Below are 18,481 nucleotides of genomic sequence, written 5' to 3'. Positions count from 1 at the left end.
GGAGTCCCCCGTAGGCCTTGGTAAGCTTGGTCGCCTGGGTGGCCAGTCTGGATGCATCACCGCCTCTTGTAGGCTCCACCTGGATCCTAACTTCAGCAAGCGCCTCCTGGAAGATGTCAAGAGCTACGGCAAGCTGTTGCCAGGCAGAGATCATTCGGGGCCCCTTAGGGGCCATGGCTTCTCGGGTTTCGGAGAGTTCTGTAGAGCAACATGTTTAGAGTGACAAGGTGAAGAGGTGGTGTATCGGAGTTGTCGGAGGTTTACCTTTCTTCTGGCCCTCTAATTCTACGCATGCTTTTTCCTTCTCGGCGACCTCTTGGAAGAGCTGGTGGTGTAGCTCAGTGGAATCCTTTTTGAGTTTGGCCACTCGAGCAGTAGCCTTATCGGTGTCATTGCGGAGCTTGCCAAACACGATATGAACAACTACAAAATATCATGTTAGTACCTATCATTTTATTGACTAAGCGGCTAACTTGCAGACAAATGCTTGCCCCCAAAGAAGGAGTTAAAGACCGAGTACGGGTGGCAACCCATCATTCCTTGAACAATCTCCCTCTAGGTCATATCCAGAGGCAGTCCGTACATCCCTTTCATGAGTACCAAAGGTGTTGTGACCTCTGGTACAACGACCTCCGCTTCCTGGTTGTCGACGACCGATGCCAGGGGCTCACCGAGCTTGCTCCTGCCTCCCTCTGAGGAGGTGGTCTCCAAAACCTGAGGAGGTTGAGCTCTGGGGGCTGGAAGCAATGCCCCGAGCAACTTGCGAGAAAGAGGATCTAAATCTTATGCTTCTATCAACATAGGAAAGATGTCCATAGCAACAAAATACATACTTGGGTTGTTTCCTGGCCAATGAAGGTTTCAGCGGGACCGGTATGGGCTGGAAGCATCGCCCTGAGCAACATGTGAGAAAGAGGATCTAAATCTTGTGCTCCTATCAACATAGGAAAGATGTCCATGGCGACAAATACATGCACAGGACATTTCGTAGCCAGCCAGGGTTTTAGCGGGACCACTATGGAGGTCGGCCTCTTGGTCACCTTAGTAGGGTCACCTCCCCTGTCCCCACCTTGGGCATGGCAAGGGTCGTGGTACTCGATGAGTCCACGATGACGATCACCTTTCCATGATCCTGGATCGGTGCCTAAATGTAGTCGGAGTCAAATGCCACGACTGCAAAGGCTTGGGCTAAATGCTTAACTTACCTGATGTAGGGATCAGTGACGACTTAAGAGGGAGAGATGAATTAGGACACTTAAAACTAATTGGCTCCAAAAACTTCACAAGATAAACCTATATCTAAAAATACTCTAGATTTATCTAGTGTGTCTACTCTACCGTTCAAAAGGGATTGCAACCTATCTAGGAAGGTAAATTGGAAGTATGTAAATGAGGAAACATAAATAAGGTAGAGAGAGCAAACTCGGTACAAAGAATTTTTATCCCGTGGTATCGATAGCATAAAGGACACCCCTAGTCAACATTGAAGCTCCACTAAGGATATGCTCTCGATCTTCAAGACTTCTCTGATCACATCTCTTCAGCTACGAAGCCACCAAAGCAAGGCCTCAAGCTAGAAGAGGCATCAAGCCAACAAGGTAAGGTCTCATCACTAGCCCCTCTTCCAGTCACTTGTCGTCATCTTCACTTAGGAGTTTAAGCCACCAAGACAAGGGTCTTCGCGTCCCCATACAAACTTCTTGCCATCACTCCACACCAAGTCAGAGGGTCAACAAGCATGGGCCACAAAGACTCAAGGTGCCGACAAGTCACCAAGATTCCAAAATGCCAGCATACCACTTGATACAATATAGGATCACCCCTTCATCCACTTTCTAGGCAGCAACACCTAGCAATAACTCTCTCTAGGCATATTAGCACTATGTCTTCTCAAGTGCATGTGAGCTTCTCTAAACTCCAGCATATTCAAATGAATGAGTGAAGGGTAGTATAGTCTCCAGCCCACAGACTAGCCATTACCCCAACGGCTGAACTTGATTGTACTCACCGGACCATTCGACGTGTACATCCTCCAAAAACTACCTGTTGGAATCCCACTTAAAACCATTCTGAACACTGGATATTTTGGCATTGACTTTAATCCCATCGTCGGACCATCCGACGTGTACACTTGAGTCAGACCGTATCACTTCTCTTTGTGCAAAATACTCCGGCATAGCCAATCTTCATCGCCGGACCATCTGTCGTGTACAACCATACCAAACTAGCCGTTGAGACCTTCTCTGGAAAAAATCACTCTGGTGTAGCAACCTCTTCATCGTCGGACTATCCGGTCTATTTTGTATTTTCTCCTTCCACTGAAAGTGCTCCGATGTCACCATCTTCAAAGCACCAGACCATCCAGCCTGTAGCATCTTCAACTCCTTCCTCTAGAAATACTTCGGCATGTACAAACCTCTGAGTGTCGGACCATCTGGTGTGTTCAAAACACTGGGGGGAAACTTCAGCGAGTACAAACTCATTTGCGCCAGACTATCCAACATTAACAATATTCATTGGATTTCACTAATCCAATTAATCTTTGTTTTAGCTACGTTGGCTTCTTCATGTCTTGCATTCATGAGACCTATTGAGGCATATACTTGACAAACATGTTAGTATCATTAATCACGAAAATCACATACATGCCCTAAAATGATCACTAATCATCTCGCCAAGGGCATGTTTGCTACACTTGAGATAGGGCCGGTACTTTGAGTTCTCGGGTCACGGTCGGATCTCCTGTGGTCATAGCCTGGATCGAATCTTCGGTTGTCGGAGCTGGCACTAGATCCACATGACAGGGTTTTGGGCTTGGAGCCTCAAGGGCTACAAGTGAAGCAAGCGGTATCAGTGGTGTGGAGTCGTCAACCGGCAAGTCAACATCCGCAAAAATGTCATCATCGTCCAGCGCCCCACCACAGACGTAGGACTATGCCTATGATGTGGCACTGCCACCAGGGTTTCCACTCAGGCCTCTAGGCTCTGTGATCTGGTCATCATCTGGGTCCACATCCCAAAAGCCCGCGTTCTCAGCTTTTGGGTCTGGCTACCCTCGCCCGGGGATCTTCACGATTCACGATAGCCACCACTATGACTTAAGACTACTCGGAAAGAAGATGAAATAAAAAACAAGAAGGTTCATGAGATTTACTGACAAGATCTTCTCTTGAGCATCGACCTCCATCTCTACGATGGGGACCAGGATGTTCGAGCGGCCAAACTCGCAGGCTAAGTCAAATAGGAGCTTGGTCCTCTGGTCCACCACCCTCAGTGAGAGCTCTATGAAAAAATGACAAGAAAAGATGACTCGTAAAAAATGAGTTCACATCTTCACTAAATGGCTACTCGAGATTGATAAGTACCTATCTCACCATTGCGGGCTGGGTCCATCTCGGCCATAACCTACCAATCGCTAGAGATCCTTGACTTCAGAGGGCTCAGGCATCACTTGATGAAATCCTGGTGATGTGTATGCCATCAAACCCTTCTTCTTTAGATACTGAATGTCATTAATGAGGGTTCGATGAATGGCGGTCTCCTTCGGCTCCTACATCCACGTAGCCCTTGGTAGCGGAGCTAGGCCCTGGTACAGAAGTCTCGGTAAGCCAGGTTGGCAGTAGAACCACTTCTTGTGCCACCTCGATCAGGAACTCTTGGCGGCAAAGCAAATATACTCTGTCGTCTTTCCCTCTTGGTGGCAAAATCTGGTGCTGCCATCGACCATGCCCTAGAACCTCTTCAATAGGTAGAAAGAGAGGTTGAGGGATGGGCGCATGCCCAGGAAGGCCTCACACAAATATTAGGAAGCACTAAGCATAACAATGGAGTTGGGGTTGAGTTGAAGGCCATAGAAAGTGAGCATATCAAGGAAAAAGCTGGAACGGGGGAAGCGGAAACCACAACAGAAGAAATCAAGTAAAACTACAATCTAGGCGATGTCTGAACTTGGGATAGTCTACTCCGCCGTCGGTGTGGAAAAGATTAAAGCCTGAGAAGGGATTACCTCATCTTGCTCCGCTTTGACCAAGGCCTCCTCTGAAATATCAGACTCTTGCTAGGCTGGGATCGCGCTCGTCGCCACAACGGCAATGGAGCTCTCTACCTTCCTGATCTTCTTTCGGCCCATGGCGCTAGAAGAATTTTAAGTGGAGGGTTTTTTGGAGGCAAACGAAAGCGAGAGAGGCACGAAGATGACAGGAGGTAGAAGATGATGGAGAGGTGAACGTTGAGTGGACTCCCCATCTGCTGCCCTTGAAAACAACTCTTCAACTGACACCATGCCACGACTTGAGGCTACAATCTCTTGCTTTATTGTCAAGTCGCATTTAATGCCCAACGCATGCAGGAGCAGTAACCCAGGGAACCCGACGCACCACACCATCACGCGCGCATGTTTTTCCAGTGTAATCATGATCTCCTGTCAGTTAAAAGATTCTAACTAGTACCCGAAATCTCCACTGCAACGGTCCAACTTTCGAACCTAGCCAGCAAATCCTGTCTTCCCCATCCTTTCGCAAGAATGAGATGATATTTTTTTAGGACGAGTCATAAATCCTACTAGGATGAAATACCTTCTCAAGGACTTGCTTAAGAACTTGGAGGTATTCAGAATCCCGAATAGGTGATATGAGGATCCTGACAACCTAGTTGGACATACCATCCTAATCGGGAACCCGAGTCTTACGCGATGTTGTAGTCAGATAAAAAGTTTATCTTTATTGATCAGGTCTTTGATCCGTCGTCGAAGCCTCATTTCACTTGATAGAGGGCTTAACAATGAGTAGTATGAAACTACTATATCCTGATACCTTAGGATTTTCCGTGATTCTTGGGGCATATGTTTATCTTCGGGAAGGGAATCTCTAGACAAATGAAAATCACATATAGTTACACAGGATATCTCATAAACATGAAAATTTATCTCTAAAAACGAGAAGAAAGACTCCACATTACATACACCCGCTACATATAGGGAGCCTGAGAACCCTGCATAGGACATGTCATTATAAGTTATTAGACCAAGACACGAGCAATATCACACCTGCAGAGGCGCTACATATAGGGAGCCTGAGAACCCTGCATAGGACATGTCATTATAAGTTATTAGACCAAGACACAGCAATATCACACCTGTAGAGGCTCTACATCCATCAAGCGTTTCACAGCTGGATCTTCTTCAACTATAAGTAATAAAATCGTTTGACTAAGTTAGATCTATCTAAACTAGCCACATATCTCTTTATATAACTATTATTTTAAAAGAGATTTAAACCTATATAAAAATTCTTGTGTGCGCTTTAATTTGTCTACTCGAAACATACTTTATTCTTTATAAATTTCTTTATTAATTTGTCAACGGTATCAGTTGTGTGAAATATTATATGGCTGCACGGGGCTCAATTTTGCATTCACAAACCACGCACGTGTGGAAAATGGAAGACTTGCCGTTCATGCTACGGATGTATTACATGGGTATACTCATTGTACGTCCGCCTCGGCGCAGACCGGAGGGAATTGGTGATGAACAAAGCAAAATATACACATTGCAGCTTGATACTTATATGCTGAAATTACGGTAAAATCCCGGCCTCGGGATCAAAAAAAGATTCGAAGATAATGACACACCAGGTGGAGCAGCAGGCCAGCCGAGGAAGCATGCCACCGCTGCTGAATTTTGGGCTACACGCCGAGACTGGTGGCCAGCCTTCAGTTGCTGAGGTGGCTAAGCATCCATGGTGGCAGACCGATGCGAACCTGCGGCTGCACTGCTGCTCCTTCCACCCTGCCGCCTGCTGCCGCGGGGTAAGGACTGCAGCTCGAACCAAACAAAAACGCATTCTGTTGTTATTTCTTCCTGGAACTTCAGTACTGCCTTGCATGTTCTTGGGAAAGAAAAGGAGTCTATTTCAATGAAAAGGTACACTGACGACATGATGTGATTTATACCTGATATTTGTTGGGGGAGCTTCTCTCATCATGAAGGACGAGGAAGACGAACTGGACTGTTGTTGTTGAGCTTGGTCCCACTGCACTTGCTGTCTATGGACCTTGTGCTTCTCCGCAAGCTGCACGAGGAGCAAGGATTTCTATCAATTTGCCTTGCTTGATGGAAAAACAGAGGATGAGATGGAGCTTGGATGGGGCAACGTGGTGCTCGAGCAGCCTACCTCCTTCTGCAGAGCCTTGTTCTCCTCCTGCAGTGACCTCTCCTGCGGCAATAATGCAGCATGTGTCAGCACCGGAGCAGAAATATTTGCATAGATGTTAGAATGTAATCACAACTCACAAGTTTCTAAAGTGATGTCCATCTAATGCACAACTGAAGAAATCATAGAAATGTGTTTCTAACTAGCAAGTTCTTAATAGCCAACAAAGGTAAACAGGGTCCAGAATTTACCTTCCGTTGAAGCTCTGAAATGGACTCGAGCATAAGCTGGCTCTGCACATACAGCGAATTTATAGATGTCAGCTTTGGAACATATAGGGTATATGATTATACCGGTGTAGGAATCACATAAGTTATTGCACTGTAGTCTGATAAACATGAATACATGATTACATCAGTTTTTTTCCTGCTAGGGTCTTTTACTACCTTTCTGGATCTGATATGTTTCAGTGAACTTTCCAGCTGCTGCTCTAGTTGCTGAAGCTCCTTGAGATTCAAAGTTTCAAGATCCTCTCCCATGAGGTGCCTGCAGGGCATAGAAGTTGGGTCATATTTATCTTCAACTGCGCGTAGTACAAATTTGCTGCAACTTAAATGACTGCAAATTACTTTTGACATTTCTGTATTGTCTCGACCTTCGCCTTTAGTTTTTTATATTCGTGGCACCAGTTGCCCTACACAACCAAAGAAGATTTGCATGTAATTCGGGTCAATATCATAAACAGGAATGCTACTGATTCAGTATTTCAGAATCGAAGAGAGAAACTTAATTACATGATAGCCGGGGAGAATTATGTGAACAAAGGATGCTCTGCGCGGTATCTTATATTAATTTAAAATCAACTTTATCAATGCTTATAACTAGGACTAGGACCGTATATAGTTACAATGGCATATCTCCATGGAGCTTGCACTAGGATAATTCTAAGGAAATGATCAAATGATGAAAATTTGGGTGATAACATACTGCATATCAGAATTTAGTGTTTCTTGGGTTTGCAGTAAAACAGGTGAATTGATGTGTATAATCAGTGCCTTAGTCTCATCAACACGTATTGGATACCAGTAAAGCTCCAAATTTTTTACCCTTATGATATATTGTTTCATTATTTTAGTACATGATCTCACTTTTCAAGTTTCTTTTTTGTATGTGAATCTTTTTAGATAGAACTTATCTTAGTGTTTTGGAGAAAATGTCGCATCAACATCCTCGTGGCATATTGTTGCTTCTTAGGATCTATATATGCTAATACCCAATAACACAATGTGCTCGACTTGATAATCATAACGATGTTACTCTCAGTGAAGAAAACGACTCATGAAAAACATGGGAATTAATATATTATAAAAGCATTTATGATACTGAAAGTGCACAACAAATAATCAATGTTCTCTTAACTGTTAACACTGTCTTACGATTGCCATTTCGACCAAAAGTATATAAAGATATAACTTCTGCCAAAAAGTGAATCCAGTGGAGGAAATAATTCTTATCCATTCCAGCGTGTCCTTTCATAGATGTTTTTCCCTGTTGTATTCTAGGGTATGACAATTTATTTTGACCACTTATGATTAGTGGTCAACCATCCTTAATTGATACTTTTGATGCACAGTAAGACTTATAGTCCCTATTCTTCTAGAAATATTACAATATTGTTTTCGTCTTGCAAACATTACCAAATAAAATTAGTTATGCACATATTTCTAATAACCATCCACGACATTTTAGAAACTCAACCGATCTAGGAGGAACTAGGTAGTTTTACATATAATAATAAATATGCACTTAAATTTGAGTTGAAGACGACTTAATCTGGATGGTGAGGATATACACTCACACCTCCCACCAACTGAGCTAGATTCGATCAGTTCCTATTCACGACATTATGAAATCTCAAATGTTTTCTCCAATAAAAAAACAAACTGCTGTTAAAGCTATATGGTCAGATCTTAATAAATCCAAAGTGGCAAAGAGGATATCCAAAATCCACAATGAAAATAACTCAAGGCAAAACAGATGGAAAAAAGGTAATTATGATATCAAAACTTAGATGACGTTGGCATGTGATTCCTAGCCGCTATCCCAAACGTGGCAAAAGTTTCGAGGTAAATGTCAACGAAAAACTCATTAAAGAACCAAAATGCATAAAATGGGGAAAGAAGCTAACTGATTTTGAAACTTCTTGTGAGTTATGGCTTGAATTACCATCATTGGATCAAGCTGACTGGAAATATCTGTAGTTGTGACTTGTGAGTTTTTAAGGATACGATGAAGCTAACTGGTTTGACCTAGAATCTGTCGTAATAGTCATTCCCTCCGATTCACTATGCCTATGACATCAGGAGAATTCGTTTCAAAATGTTTGTCCATCGAGGAAATCAAGAGTACAGTTATTGTAATGTTTTCATTCTTTTCCCAAATTAAGTACTTTGAAAGGGGGAATTAGTTCTATCTTGTCATTCGATAGGGTATGGATGGTCATTTCTTATTGACTTTTTCTTAGCACTAATACTCCATATTTCCTTGGTTAGTGCCCACGGTGCACTATGGACAAATATTGTGAAACACAGGAGTAATACATGCCTACCTAGTATCTATTGATTTTTCAAGAAAGCGCTAGTAGCCTTGTGACAACCATGTTAAAACACCATAACAATGAGTGAGTTCATCCAAGGGAAAGGTAAGGGGGGATGGTCTTAGAGAAAAGGATCGTTGCTCCGCCAAATGATATGTTTTAGATGCTCATATGAAATATTAGGGTTGAGGCCTGAGGGGAGATTAAAGGTCAAAATATCTAACGCAGACAGATGGCTTAATTAGTTCTGAAATGTGGCAAGTAGTTCTGTATCCAAAATTCAGATATATATCGGCTTCACAGTCTTAATTCTTAAAAGCCCAATATAGTGTACGGTTGGCTAAGGTTTGTAAGAATACACTAGACCACTACACACCCGCTATAGTCTATGTTCTGTGGTAGCTCTTCATTACAAATATATTCCAAAACTTGTGTAACAAGATAACTTTGGGTACTTCGAAATCGATTGCTTAACCATGTATTTGCACAAATATAGCTGACTTGTTCGATAAAAAAGCTATAGCTGGCATGATACACCTAAATATCGCTACTTATACTATAAAACACCCTACCACTGCGCACTCCCGCTACACGCTATTTAAGATACTGAAGCAGCAGGTCCTATCAAGACCAAGATGACTGCCATATGTAAGGGTGGAAATGGATTGCTGTGTATCCGAATTATCCGATATCCGTATCCGTTAAAACACGAATATGGATATCCGTATCAGTATTCGTTTCTAAAATGGATACATCCGAATTCGTTTTCGAGATTTAGATTCAAATGTGGATATCCGAAGTCGAGATATATCCGATTCGTATCCGTATCCGCCAACCAGGGAACCAAATTTTGCTAAAGTTTTAGAAATTTTAGAGGTAAGCGAAATTCTGGCCCAATCAAATTGGAACAAATTTTAGTCATATTTGATTAAATTTCAGTCAAATTTGATCAAATTTCAGTCAAATTTTATCAAATTCCATTCAAATTTGGTCAAAAGTTTAAATTTTTGACGTGAATTTCGAACCAAATTTCTAAAATTCTATCCCAATCAAATTAGAACAAATTTTAGTCAAGTTTTACCAAATTTCATTCAAATTTTATCAAAAATTTAAATTCCAGACATGAATTTTGAAGATTGTGTAGATATCTGAATGCGAATTCGAATTTGGACTATCCATTTTGTATTCGCATCCGAGAGTATCCGAATCCGTATTCATATTCGGATTAAAATGTGATAAATTGTACTATCCGAATTCGATTCCATACGTATTCGATCCGTTTCCACCCCTACCATATGTTTGTTCAGTATAATTGAATCAACATAAAAATTCTTAATTTCGACCCAACTTGAGAAGAACTGAATGAGATTTTGTTGGATGTGGGGAGATATAAGCGACACATTGGACAACAATTAATTTTCTGATGAACAAAAACTAAAAATTACAGTAATTAATGAATCAAATAAAGCCTAATGAATTACACAATTTCACATGTAGCTCAAGAGAAGTGTACTTGCTGTTGTACCTGAGTTTCAGATTCGGCTGAAATGAGAACTTTTTCTGCATAGGAGTAGCGCTCATACCGTTCAAGAATTTTGTCCATACTGTGAAAAGGTAGAAATCACATCTTAGCACTGGAAGTAAATGCAAGCATGATTAAATAAGCAATATACACTGATACACACGAAGAACGACGAATCTATATGATGAAGAATGGATGGATGAGTATACATTCAGTAATGTAAGCAATCATCATCGATCGGGATTCTCTTAGGACCTCTTATCAGCCATCAGATCAAAAATCAACGGATCAGATCAAATGCTACAGTAGCCGATGAACAGTAGGGACCGTCGCTGCAGTATAACGGGCTACTGTTGCTACAGTATTTTGTCTACAGTACATCTGCAACTCATCGTTCACACGCTCTGCTTTTACTGTTCCAGTGCTACAGTAAAATGCATTTGTTTCTCCCCTGCAGAGGATCGCTGTCCAATCATCATGGCCCCCTTACGTTGCTGTACGACTTTTATCAGAATGTAATGTTGTACCCCAAGTTATAAAATTCATAAACTACTGAAAGATTATCCCTTTTTCAGCGAGGATTTAAAACATTCTGTTCCAACTGTTTGACAAATTACATGGGAAGTGGGTACAAAATTTGGGATCAAATTTTGACATCCTATTAGCTACTTACATCACCAGCAATCTTAAGGACAACAGTTATAACAGGACAGCAATGTGAATTAAAGAAACCAAACCAAAATAATGTTATTGTTATGGACCTTGCTAACTGCTTTGTAGCTCTGTCAATCAGTTTCAATGTGGATGCCTTTATAAGGGTATCTTAGCTTTTTAAGAATTCATACTAGTCTATATAGTGTCTGTACCATCTAATTGGTTATCATAAAAAAAACTTAAGCATGGTAACAAATAAGCGGAGTCTTGATTGTAAATAGAAAAATTGCCTTTACAAATAGTAGCGAACTTACTACGTGTACAATCCTTGTATAATTTCTTTCATTTTTCAACAGTGTTGATTCTTTGAATATAATAATAGGTGTCAGTCTGTCAGATAAAGCTATCGTTTGCTATTTACAGTAACTTAACTTCCATGCATGGAGCACTGTATGACTTCACATAAAACTAGATGGCTAGCTAGCAAATCACAGATGCTTACTAATCATGATTTATACTTAGTTTGTTTTAATCTCCCATGCAGTTAGATTACGAGAATATGTGCATAGCAACTGAACATTATCTTCTAAATCTTTAAAAGGATACCACTATAAAAGTATCTTTAAAGCCTGGTAACTTTTACGATTCTTTTTGTTTAAATAAATTCGGACAGTAAAAAGATAGATGTACATAGTACATTATGCTGATCTTGCAGTTCTTGTTTCTCGAGTTACAGAAAGAGTTAGGTTACGTCACTTTTTTTTATATAAAAAGATAACATGTAATTTCCAGAACTTTACATGGGAAGGATAATTTGCACTAGATACCATCAAAAGTGTGTGTAGAGGTAATTTTCTGAAAAAATGCATTAGATAAACTGCTAGAAATAAAACCAAAATGTATAAGGAAAATATTAAAGTTATCTTTTAAGAAACTGGGTTCCAAGTCCAAGTTGGGGGAAACTCATATAACCTTCACTCTCAAATAACAATTAGGAAAAATAAAATTAAAGTTCCAATCATTGTAATCCACGACAAGGTGCATTGTACATGGATATTCATGCGCTAAGTGATAATATGAGATGTTTCACCTTCAATAAATCAAAGATCGGTACACAATGATTATCAGGCATCCCAATATCACACATGTGATATTAGGATGCACACAACATGCATTCAGAATCTAATCGATAGTAAGTTTCTCATTTGAAACTATAATTGTTTGAAATTTCACTACATAAGTGGAAAAGGCATCAAAAGAGATAGGAGTATAAAAGTGAGTAAATGAATCTATATATGCGTGTGCGAAATGTTTATAAATTGATAAATGCTGCGAAGGTTCTGGTAGAGAAGGTGCGTACTGCTCAGTCAAAGGTAAGTACTGAGTGTTACTGCATATTGCGTAAGCAACAGTTTCTCGTGTACATAGGTATGTGCTAGGTGTTAATGCATATTGCGTAAGCAACAGCTTCTTGCGTACATAGTTCAACTGATTGAAAGGTGAAGCACTTGTGTTTTCTCATTCTAGCAGACACACATTGCACTAGACTAAGTTTTGCTTGGTTAATTAAAGTGGCCGTGTTTATTTCTTTGTATAGAATGTTTGCAGTTTGCACGTCTGCGCACTATAGGTTACAGAAGCTTGAGAGAACTGTGATAGACGAGTTCTATACTCGCATGAATAATAATACTAAAAGCAATGCATGTGTTCTCCAATTCAGCCTTAACTCATGTAGTACATCATATCTTACGTCTTAGGTTCTATGCAAGCACCACTTCATCTCAGTCTAAGAAAGAATTAGCATTGCAGTACAAGGCACCTAACCCACCTAATATACTGCACTTCAAAAAAAACCCAGCACGCTTCCACAACATTTCTTCTCAGTCTGAGAAAGAATTAGCATTGCAGTACAAGGCACCTAACCCACCTAATTTACTGCATTTAAACAAAGGTTTTTCAAAAACTTCGTGTCTCGAGATTATTGAAACATGGTATTCCCTTTCGAGGGATTGTTCTCTCCCTTTCAGTCACATGACACGTGCATGCATGTTCCCCTTGCTATACCCTTATTAATTCTAACTCAATTCAACCACAGAAGTCAGAGAGGAAGACAGTTCAGAAATATCTGAAACTAATGGTTCTTCTGGAGGACACACGTCGCCGGAATTACTTCTTTCTTAAGGTTGCAATGATTATTTAGTTCATGTATGGAAGGGCTCCAGGTTTAGATGTTACTAATCACTAGAGTTTGATTGATCAGTAGGGGCAAGGCGGATCAGAAAGTGGAAGAAGAATAGAGAATATAGTAATTCTGGATGTGCGCGAAAGAGTGATTGCTCACATGAATGTTGAGCTCACTAGTTAGCATCATTCTGGAATAGTAGTTTACAAATGAGATTAGCAGTAAGCACAACTTTAGTCAACAAAAATCATCAATCTAGTTGCTCCAAGAAAAAAAAAACAAAAATCATCCATCTGAGAAAATGCATGACTACTAAGAAGATTTTTCCTATCCACAAAGACGGCGGCAAGTTCTTCAAGGCTAGGATCATTGAGACGATATGGTACAGATGGTAAAAAGAAGATTAAATAAAAGGGGAAAAGTAGAAGAAGTTCACATCAGCTTATGTGCTTCTAATGAGTAATTCTATTCAGAAACCATGCACGTTCACTAGTATCACCGAACATAAACTCAGAAAGCAGATAAGCCAAGAAATGGTGGATCCACGTAAGTGCGCCTATCTGTTCTTCCTTGACGAAAATCATGGCATCATCAACCATTCTACGTACAAATTAAAGCTTGTGTACTCTTGGGGCTTGCGATATGCGCACGCCCTTGGAGGACTTCGGCATCATCATCACTCATCAGTCAAGAGTAAAGACACAAGCAAGCTAGCTTGCTTAGTTGCTTGTAGTTGTAGGTATGTAGCAAGACCGTTCTAGTTCTAGTTCTAGGTATGCAGCAAGACCCCATGAAACCGTGTGTGCCATGAAGTCCATGACAAGTCTCGCCAGTCAGGAGGAAAAAAGCACAAGAAAAACGATGAGAACGGCAATGAGATAATCACACCGAACTAAGCCAAAGGCGTGAGTGCGATGAGAGTAACAGATGCAAGCAGAAAGCGAGGGTTGAGCCAGCAGCAACGTACCATCTGGCTAGCTATTAATTGTTGCTGGATGAGCAAAATCCAAATTACAGAAACCATGGTCGTCCATGTAACCCCCAAATAATCCGAGTAAGAGATTACTAAATAATAGCCTTCCCCTTTTGGTGCAAAGCCTTATAGGAGCCAAAACTCAGTCAAGCAATCAACGCATGCAGCGTGGCAACAAAATTTTCCCCAGATACATACTACACGCTCATCTATAGTACACGGACAACATCCCCAGCGAAAGTGGAGCATAAAATTACCTCATATATGGTACACGCTCGAGTTCATCTGGCTCACGCGAGCCGTCTCCCCAAAACCAGGAGAGTCGCGACAAAATTCAAACAGATAATAATCGAACACACAGCAAACACCCAAATTCAAATCAGCTCAGAAATGGAAGCAGGCGAGCTCAAGCATGGATTGCGTTAAAAGGGCAGAGAATTAAACAAGCAACGGAGAAGGGGACGGAGTCATGCATGTCAGCGACGCGTACCATGAGTCGGTGGCGTACTCGCAGAGCTTGCCCTTGGTGGAGAAGATGATGAGCGCGACCTCGGCGTCGCAGAGCACGGAGATCTCGTGCGCCTTCTTGAGCAGCCCCGATCGGCGCTTGGAGAAGGTCACCTGCCGGTTGATCTTGTTCTCGATCCGCTTCAGCTGCACCTTCCCGCGCCCCATCGCCTCCTCCTTACCAACCCCTAGCTCCCTATCCAATATATCCTCTAACAACCACGTCGCTTCAACCGACAACGGCGACGGCTGCTAACTAGCTAGCTACCTACCTATGTCGGCGGCTTGCCTACCTACGCCTACGTGCGCTCGCACATGCTAGGCGGCAGCGCCGGCGCGTGCATGGCGACGCGGCGGTGGAGGTGGAGACTAGGAGGGAGGGGGGAACCGATCGGGCGGGGAGGAGGAGGTGTGGTGGTGCCGGGAGCGGCAGATTTAAAGGGAGCGGGGCGCTGCCGCGACGGATCGGAGGGGGAGGGCGGTATCGCGAAACCGGTCTGGTTTCCGTGCCCGACGCTGTCGAGCTAGCATTGGCTGAGGACCCATATCCGGGCCCACCGGCCCCACGGCACCACCGTCGCGGGGCCCACGGAACGGTAATGTGTCCCCTCCTCCTCGTACGGTTGAAATCGCCCTTGCCTTTCTCTCCCAGGTCTGGCAGCACGGCCACACACATGAACATAAAATCTTTTTCCTTTTTTCCGTGATCGGTTTCGCTATTTATCTGTCGATTGATTCGTCGTTTTGTTAATTCGACAAATTCGTGTCCAATCGATTTCTTTCAGATTCATTAGCTTTTGCCAAATCTACGTACAAACACTGGAAATCACAAAATATATATGAGCAACATGAGTACATGACTATAATATTTCACTTGAAAGAACGTTGCGCTTGTATCATTTGCTTTTTTGTGCATGTGAGGTGCACGGGACGGGGCGGTCCAAGACGAGACGAGACGAAATGTTTGGGCAAAACGGGTCGGTTTCGCCTCGCCTGGCTCGTTCGATTTGGGCGGTGGTGCCGGGGAGGATAGCGTGTGGTGTGTGGAGCGGGCTGCGGCAGTGAGGGCCCTGCCTTTTTTGGGCCGTTCTGGCGGAACCGGTGGGCCAGTGAGCCTTACTGTTTACAGCTGCGCGATGCGACGACTACAGCAACAGTGTGACCACACCAACCCATGCCGCATCCTGATTGGCTGGGGGGGAGGGGGGCGGAGTTTTTTTTTTCCCGCCTTTGCTCGTTTGTGGCCGTGGTGAAATTTTTTGAATTTGGCTCTGTTTAAAAACTTTTTCTACACATGATTTACGAGGAAACAACGTCGAAAAATAGCATCTTTTAAGCGCCATGACATTTAATCATGATGCTGTGATTATTAATATCATTGTAGCTACCATGTATGATCTTTCAAATCAAAAATAGAAGATCAGTAGTACGATGTCAAATATTACGGTGCCATACTATTCGACTACAACACCAAATGTCATGGCACCGTGTAAAAGGAAATATTTTTAGAAATGATTTTTGGAGGAGGCTATTGGTAGAATATGTTTTTAAAAAATTCAAATGTAAAAAATCCACGTGGCCATACGTAGAAAGAGGTACTAGTAGAGTAGGAGTGTATCACTTGTATGCTACTAGTGGAAGTGCTACTCCCAAGTTATATATATTTGGAAATTGCATGCAGTCACAGAGTAGTATATATACTCCACTACGTACGAATGTGAAAGTACATGACATTTGGACCCCAGCAATCAACATATGCTCGTGTTCAGCTTGTGGATGGCATAGGTCAGTGGCGAACCTAGTGTCAAAGTGTTAAGTAGGAACCCGATTAAACTTTTTTGTTTTTCTTTAGGCGAATCTTGGGTTAGGTCCACATACTGAATTAAACTTGGATCAGATCCCAAGGTAGTCCTATGTCTACCTAGACTATCCTCTGGATCCGCCACTATGGTGCGGCAAGTCCAAGTGTGCTCCTTCGATTTCATTTGTGGACTCTAACGCAACACAATGTGATGATATACTATGTAGCTATGCTTATATATATGTATAGTATGTACATGAAGCTTCAAGCTACTAGATGAGGATTTAATAATTGTACAATCAATTTTACCAATAGTCGATAACTGGCGTCGTTCATGGGGATATGATAAAATATGTTTTCATCAACTAAACGCATCAAGTATTTGGCAACGACCTACTCCTATGATGGGTTCTACGATAACTTCGGATCCGACATCTACGTGAAGTCTGACAAGTTGGCAGAAGTTCCTCAATCTGTGATAACTTTGGACCTGACATCTATGTGACGTGTGGTCTTGGAATTCTCTTTTGCCAGCTAGAGTTGAATTATTTGTACTTTGCTTGCGGAGGAAAGTGAGTCCTCGGCCTCAAGCTCAGCACACCAGTTGAATAGCGTGTTTAAAATTGTTGCACAGTCGAGAGTGGTCTACAAAGTAAAAAATAGTTAGGCTAAAAGAAGAGCTTTCAGACAATATTTCCTAAATGAAAGTAACTTACTTGGACGATGACTGGAGACATGTAATCTTGAAGAGCTGGCAAGGGAATCAAACCGAACTGCTTAGACATGACGACGGTCGGAGTAGCGGCAACATCATTGCCGGTGTGGCAACGGGCTCTGATGCCTCTGAGGCACTTTGCAAAAATATTCCCCGAGCTCGGAGCTACATGACTACAAAGAAAACATCAATAAGAAAATTAAAAAGGAAAAAGATTCAAGTAAAGAATGAGGTACGCAGCTTACATCGATGGTTTAATATTAAACTTGAGGGAGGGATTCACCCCCACCTCAAGGGAAGGAATTCCCAAGTCAGTAGTATGTGTGCCAGACTTGAGGTTGAGGATCACCTAAGTGATGCTTGTTGCCTCGGTCATTTTCTCTGGTGACTTCTCTGATAGAAGCGTTGATGTCATAGCTAGGGCGTCCTTTGCTTCCCTTAACACCTCTGCCTGAGTCAAGCTTGAGTCCTTCTAGATTTATTCAGTAAAAGAAGGCCACTTGAGTCATTGAAGTCTTTTCACAAGGTGAGAGTGAACTTCTAATGCATGGGATTTGGGGTTAAGGATTACCTCAGGTAGAATTCCTGCGCTTGGAGAAGGATGATGCGGACAATCACATCCTTGAACTTTGTCTTCAAGTTGTGCGCTATGACCTGTGCCTTCTTCCAGTTAGTATTGGGCTCCCTTAGGCCAGTGAACATCTTGTACTCTTGCTCCTCCTACCATTGGTTCCATGGTTGAAGGACCTTTTCAAGCTCGTCTCTCGAGGTTGATTCAATCCAGGGAAGAACCTGTTAGGACTAACAACAAATTACGACTCAAAAGATAGTGTGAAAAGCATATAAAGGAAATTATCTGAATTTCCACCTCTCTTACTTCAAGTGGCAACTCACATAGAGCTTTTGGGACGTCATCCGAGTTGTCTATTGGGGGCTTCTCAAGGAGGTTCTGCACTCTCTTGTTGGCGGCACTCGGGGATAGCTCTACTAGAAGATACAAACAATTAGAATCTGCATAAAAACAGACGGGGATAGTGGGAAGATGACAAGTTTGCCTTTGTCGATGTCCCTTGTTAGGTTTGATGAAATCAAGTGCCACATTCCGTGCCGTCAGACCACGAGCCTTGAGGCCCTTGATGTGGTCGGCAAACTTGGAGTTGCTAGCTCACCTCGAGAGGCACTTGCCAATTTGCACTTGGTTTCGCACGGATGACCTTGTACTCGAGCACACCCAAGGTAGGGCATTTGAAGTAGAACCACTACTTGTGGCATCCCAGCCATGACGACTTTATCATGATGTCTATGTACACACTAGCAAGGCCCTCGCAAAGATGGAAGCCGGCGGAACCCATTACACCCACAACTGAAATCTGCTTCAGTTG

The 18,481-nt window shown here is 42.3% G+C and overlaps 1 protein-coding gene across 1 annotated transcript; it reads right to left on the bottom strand.

Annotated features, from left to right (window-relative positions):
* Positions 1 to 5,429: 5,429 nt before the first annotated feature.
* LOC133915426 (MADS-box transcription factor 14-like) lies at positions 5,430 to 15,019 on the bottom strand. The gene is made up of 8 exons (XM_062358573.1): positions 14,567 to 15,019; positions 10,271 to 10,349; positions 6,779 to 6,843; positions 6,596 to 6,695; positions 6,401 to 6,442; positions 6,171 to 6,212; positions 5,950 to 6,068; positions 5,430 to 5,812 (listed from the first exon to the last, which is right to left on the bottom strand). The coding sequence occupies exons 1-8, from the start codon at positions 14,749 to 14,751 to the stop codon at positions 5,710 to 5,712; spliced, it is 735 nt and encodes a 244-aa protein (XP_062214557.1). The 5' UTR covers positions 14,752 to 15,019; the 3' UTR covers positions 5,430 to 5,709.
* Positions 15,020 to 18,481: the final 3,462 nt, after the last annotated feature.

The sequence above is a fragment of the Phragmites australis genome, chromosome 4 (assembly GCF_958298935.1).
Source record: "Phragmites australis chromosome 4, lpPhrAust1.1, whole genome shotgun sequence".
In the NCBI taxonomy this organism is placed as follows: domain Eukaryota; kingdom Viridiplantae; phylum Streptophyta; class Magnoliopsida; order Poales; family Poaceae; genus Phragmites; species Phragmites australis.
This window is presented reverse-complemented; position numbering and strand designations above follow the sequence as displayed.

What these genes read in the sequence shown, in the direction of transcription:
- LOC133915426 (XM_062358573.1), bottom strand. Translation starts at nt 14,751, where the DNA reads ATGGGGCGCGGGAAGGTGCAGCTGAAGCGGATCGAGAACAAGATCAAC. An exon ending in AACATATCAGATCCAGAAAG is followed by an intron (nt 6,443 to 6,595) that starts GTAGTAAAAGAC and finishes CTGTATGTGCAG; the next exon opens with AGCCAGCTTATGCTCGAGTC. An exon ending in TTTCAGAGCTTCAACGGAAG is followed by an intron (nt 6,213 to 6,400) that starts GTAAATTCTGGA and finishes TTATTGCCGCAG; the next exon opens with GAGAGGTCACTGCAGGAGGA.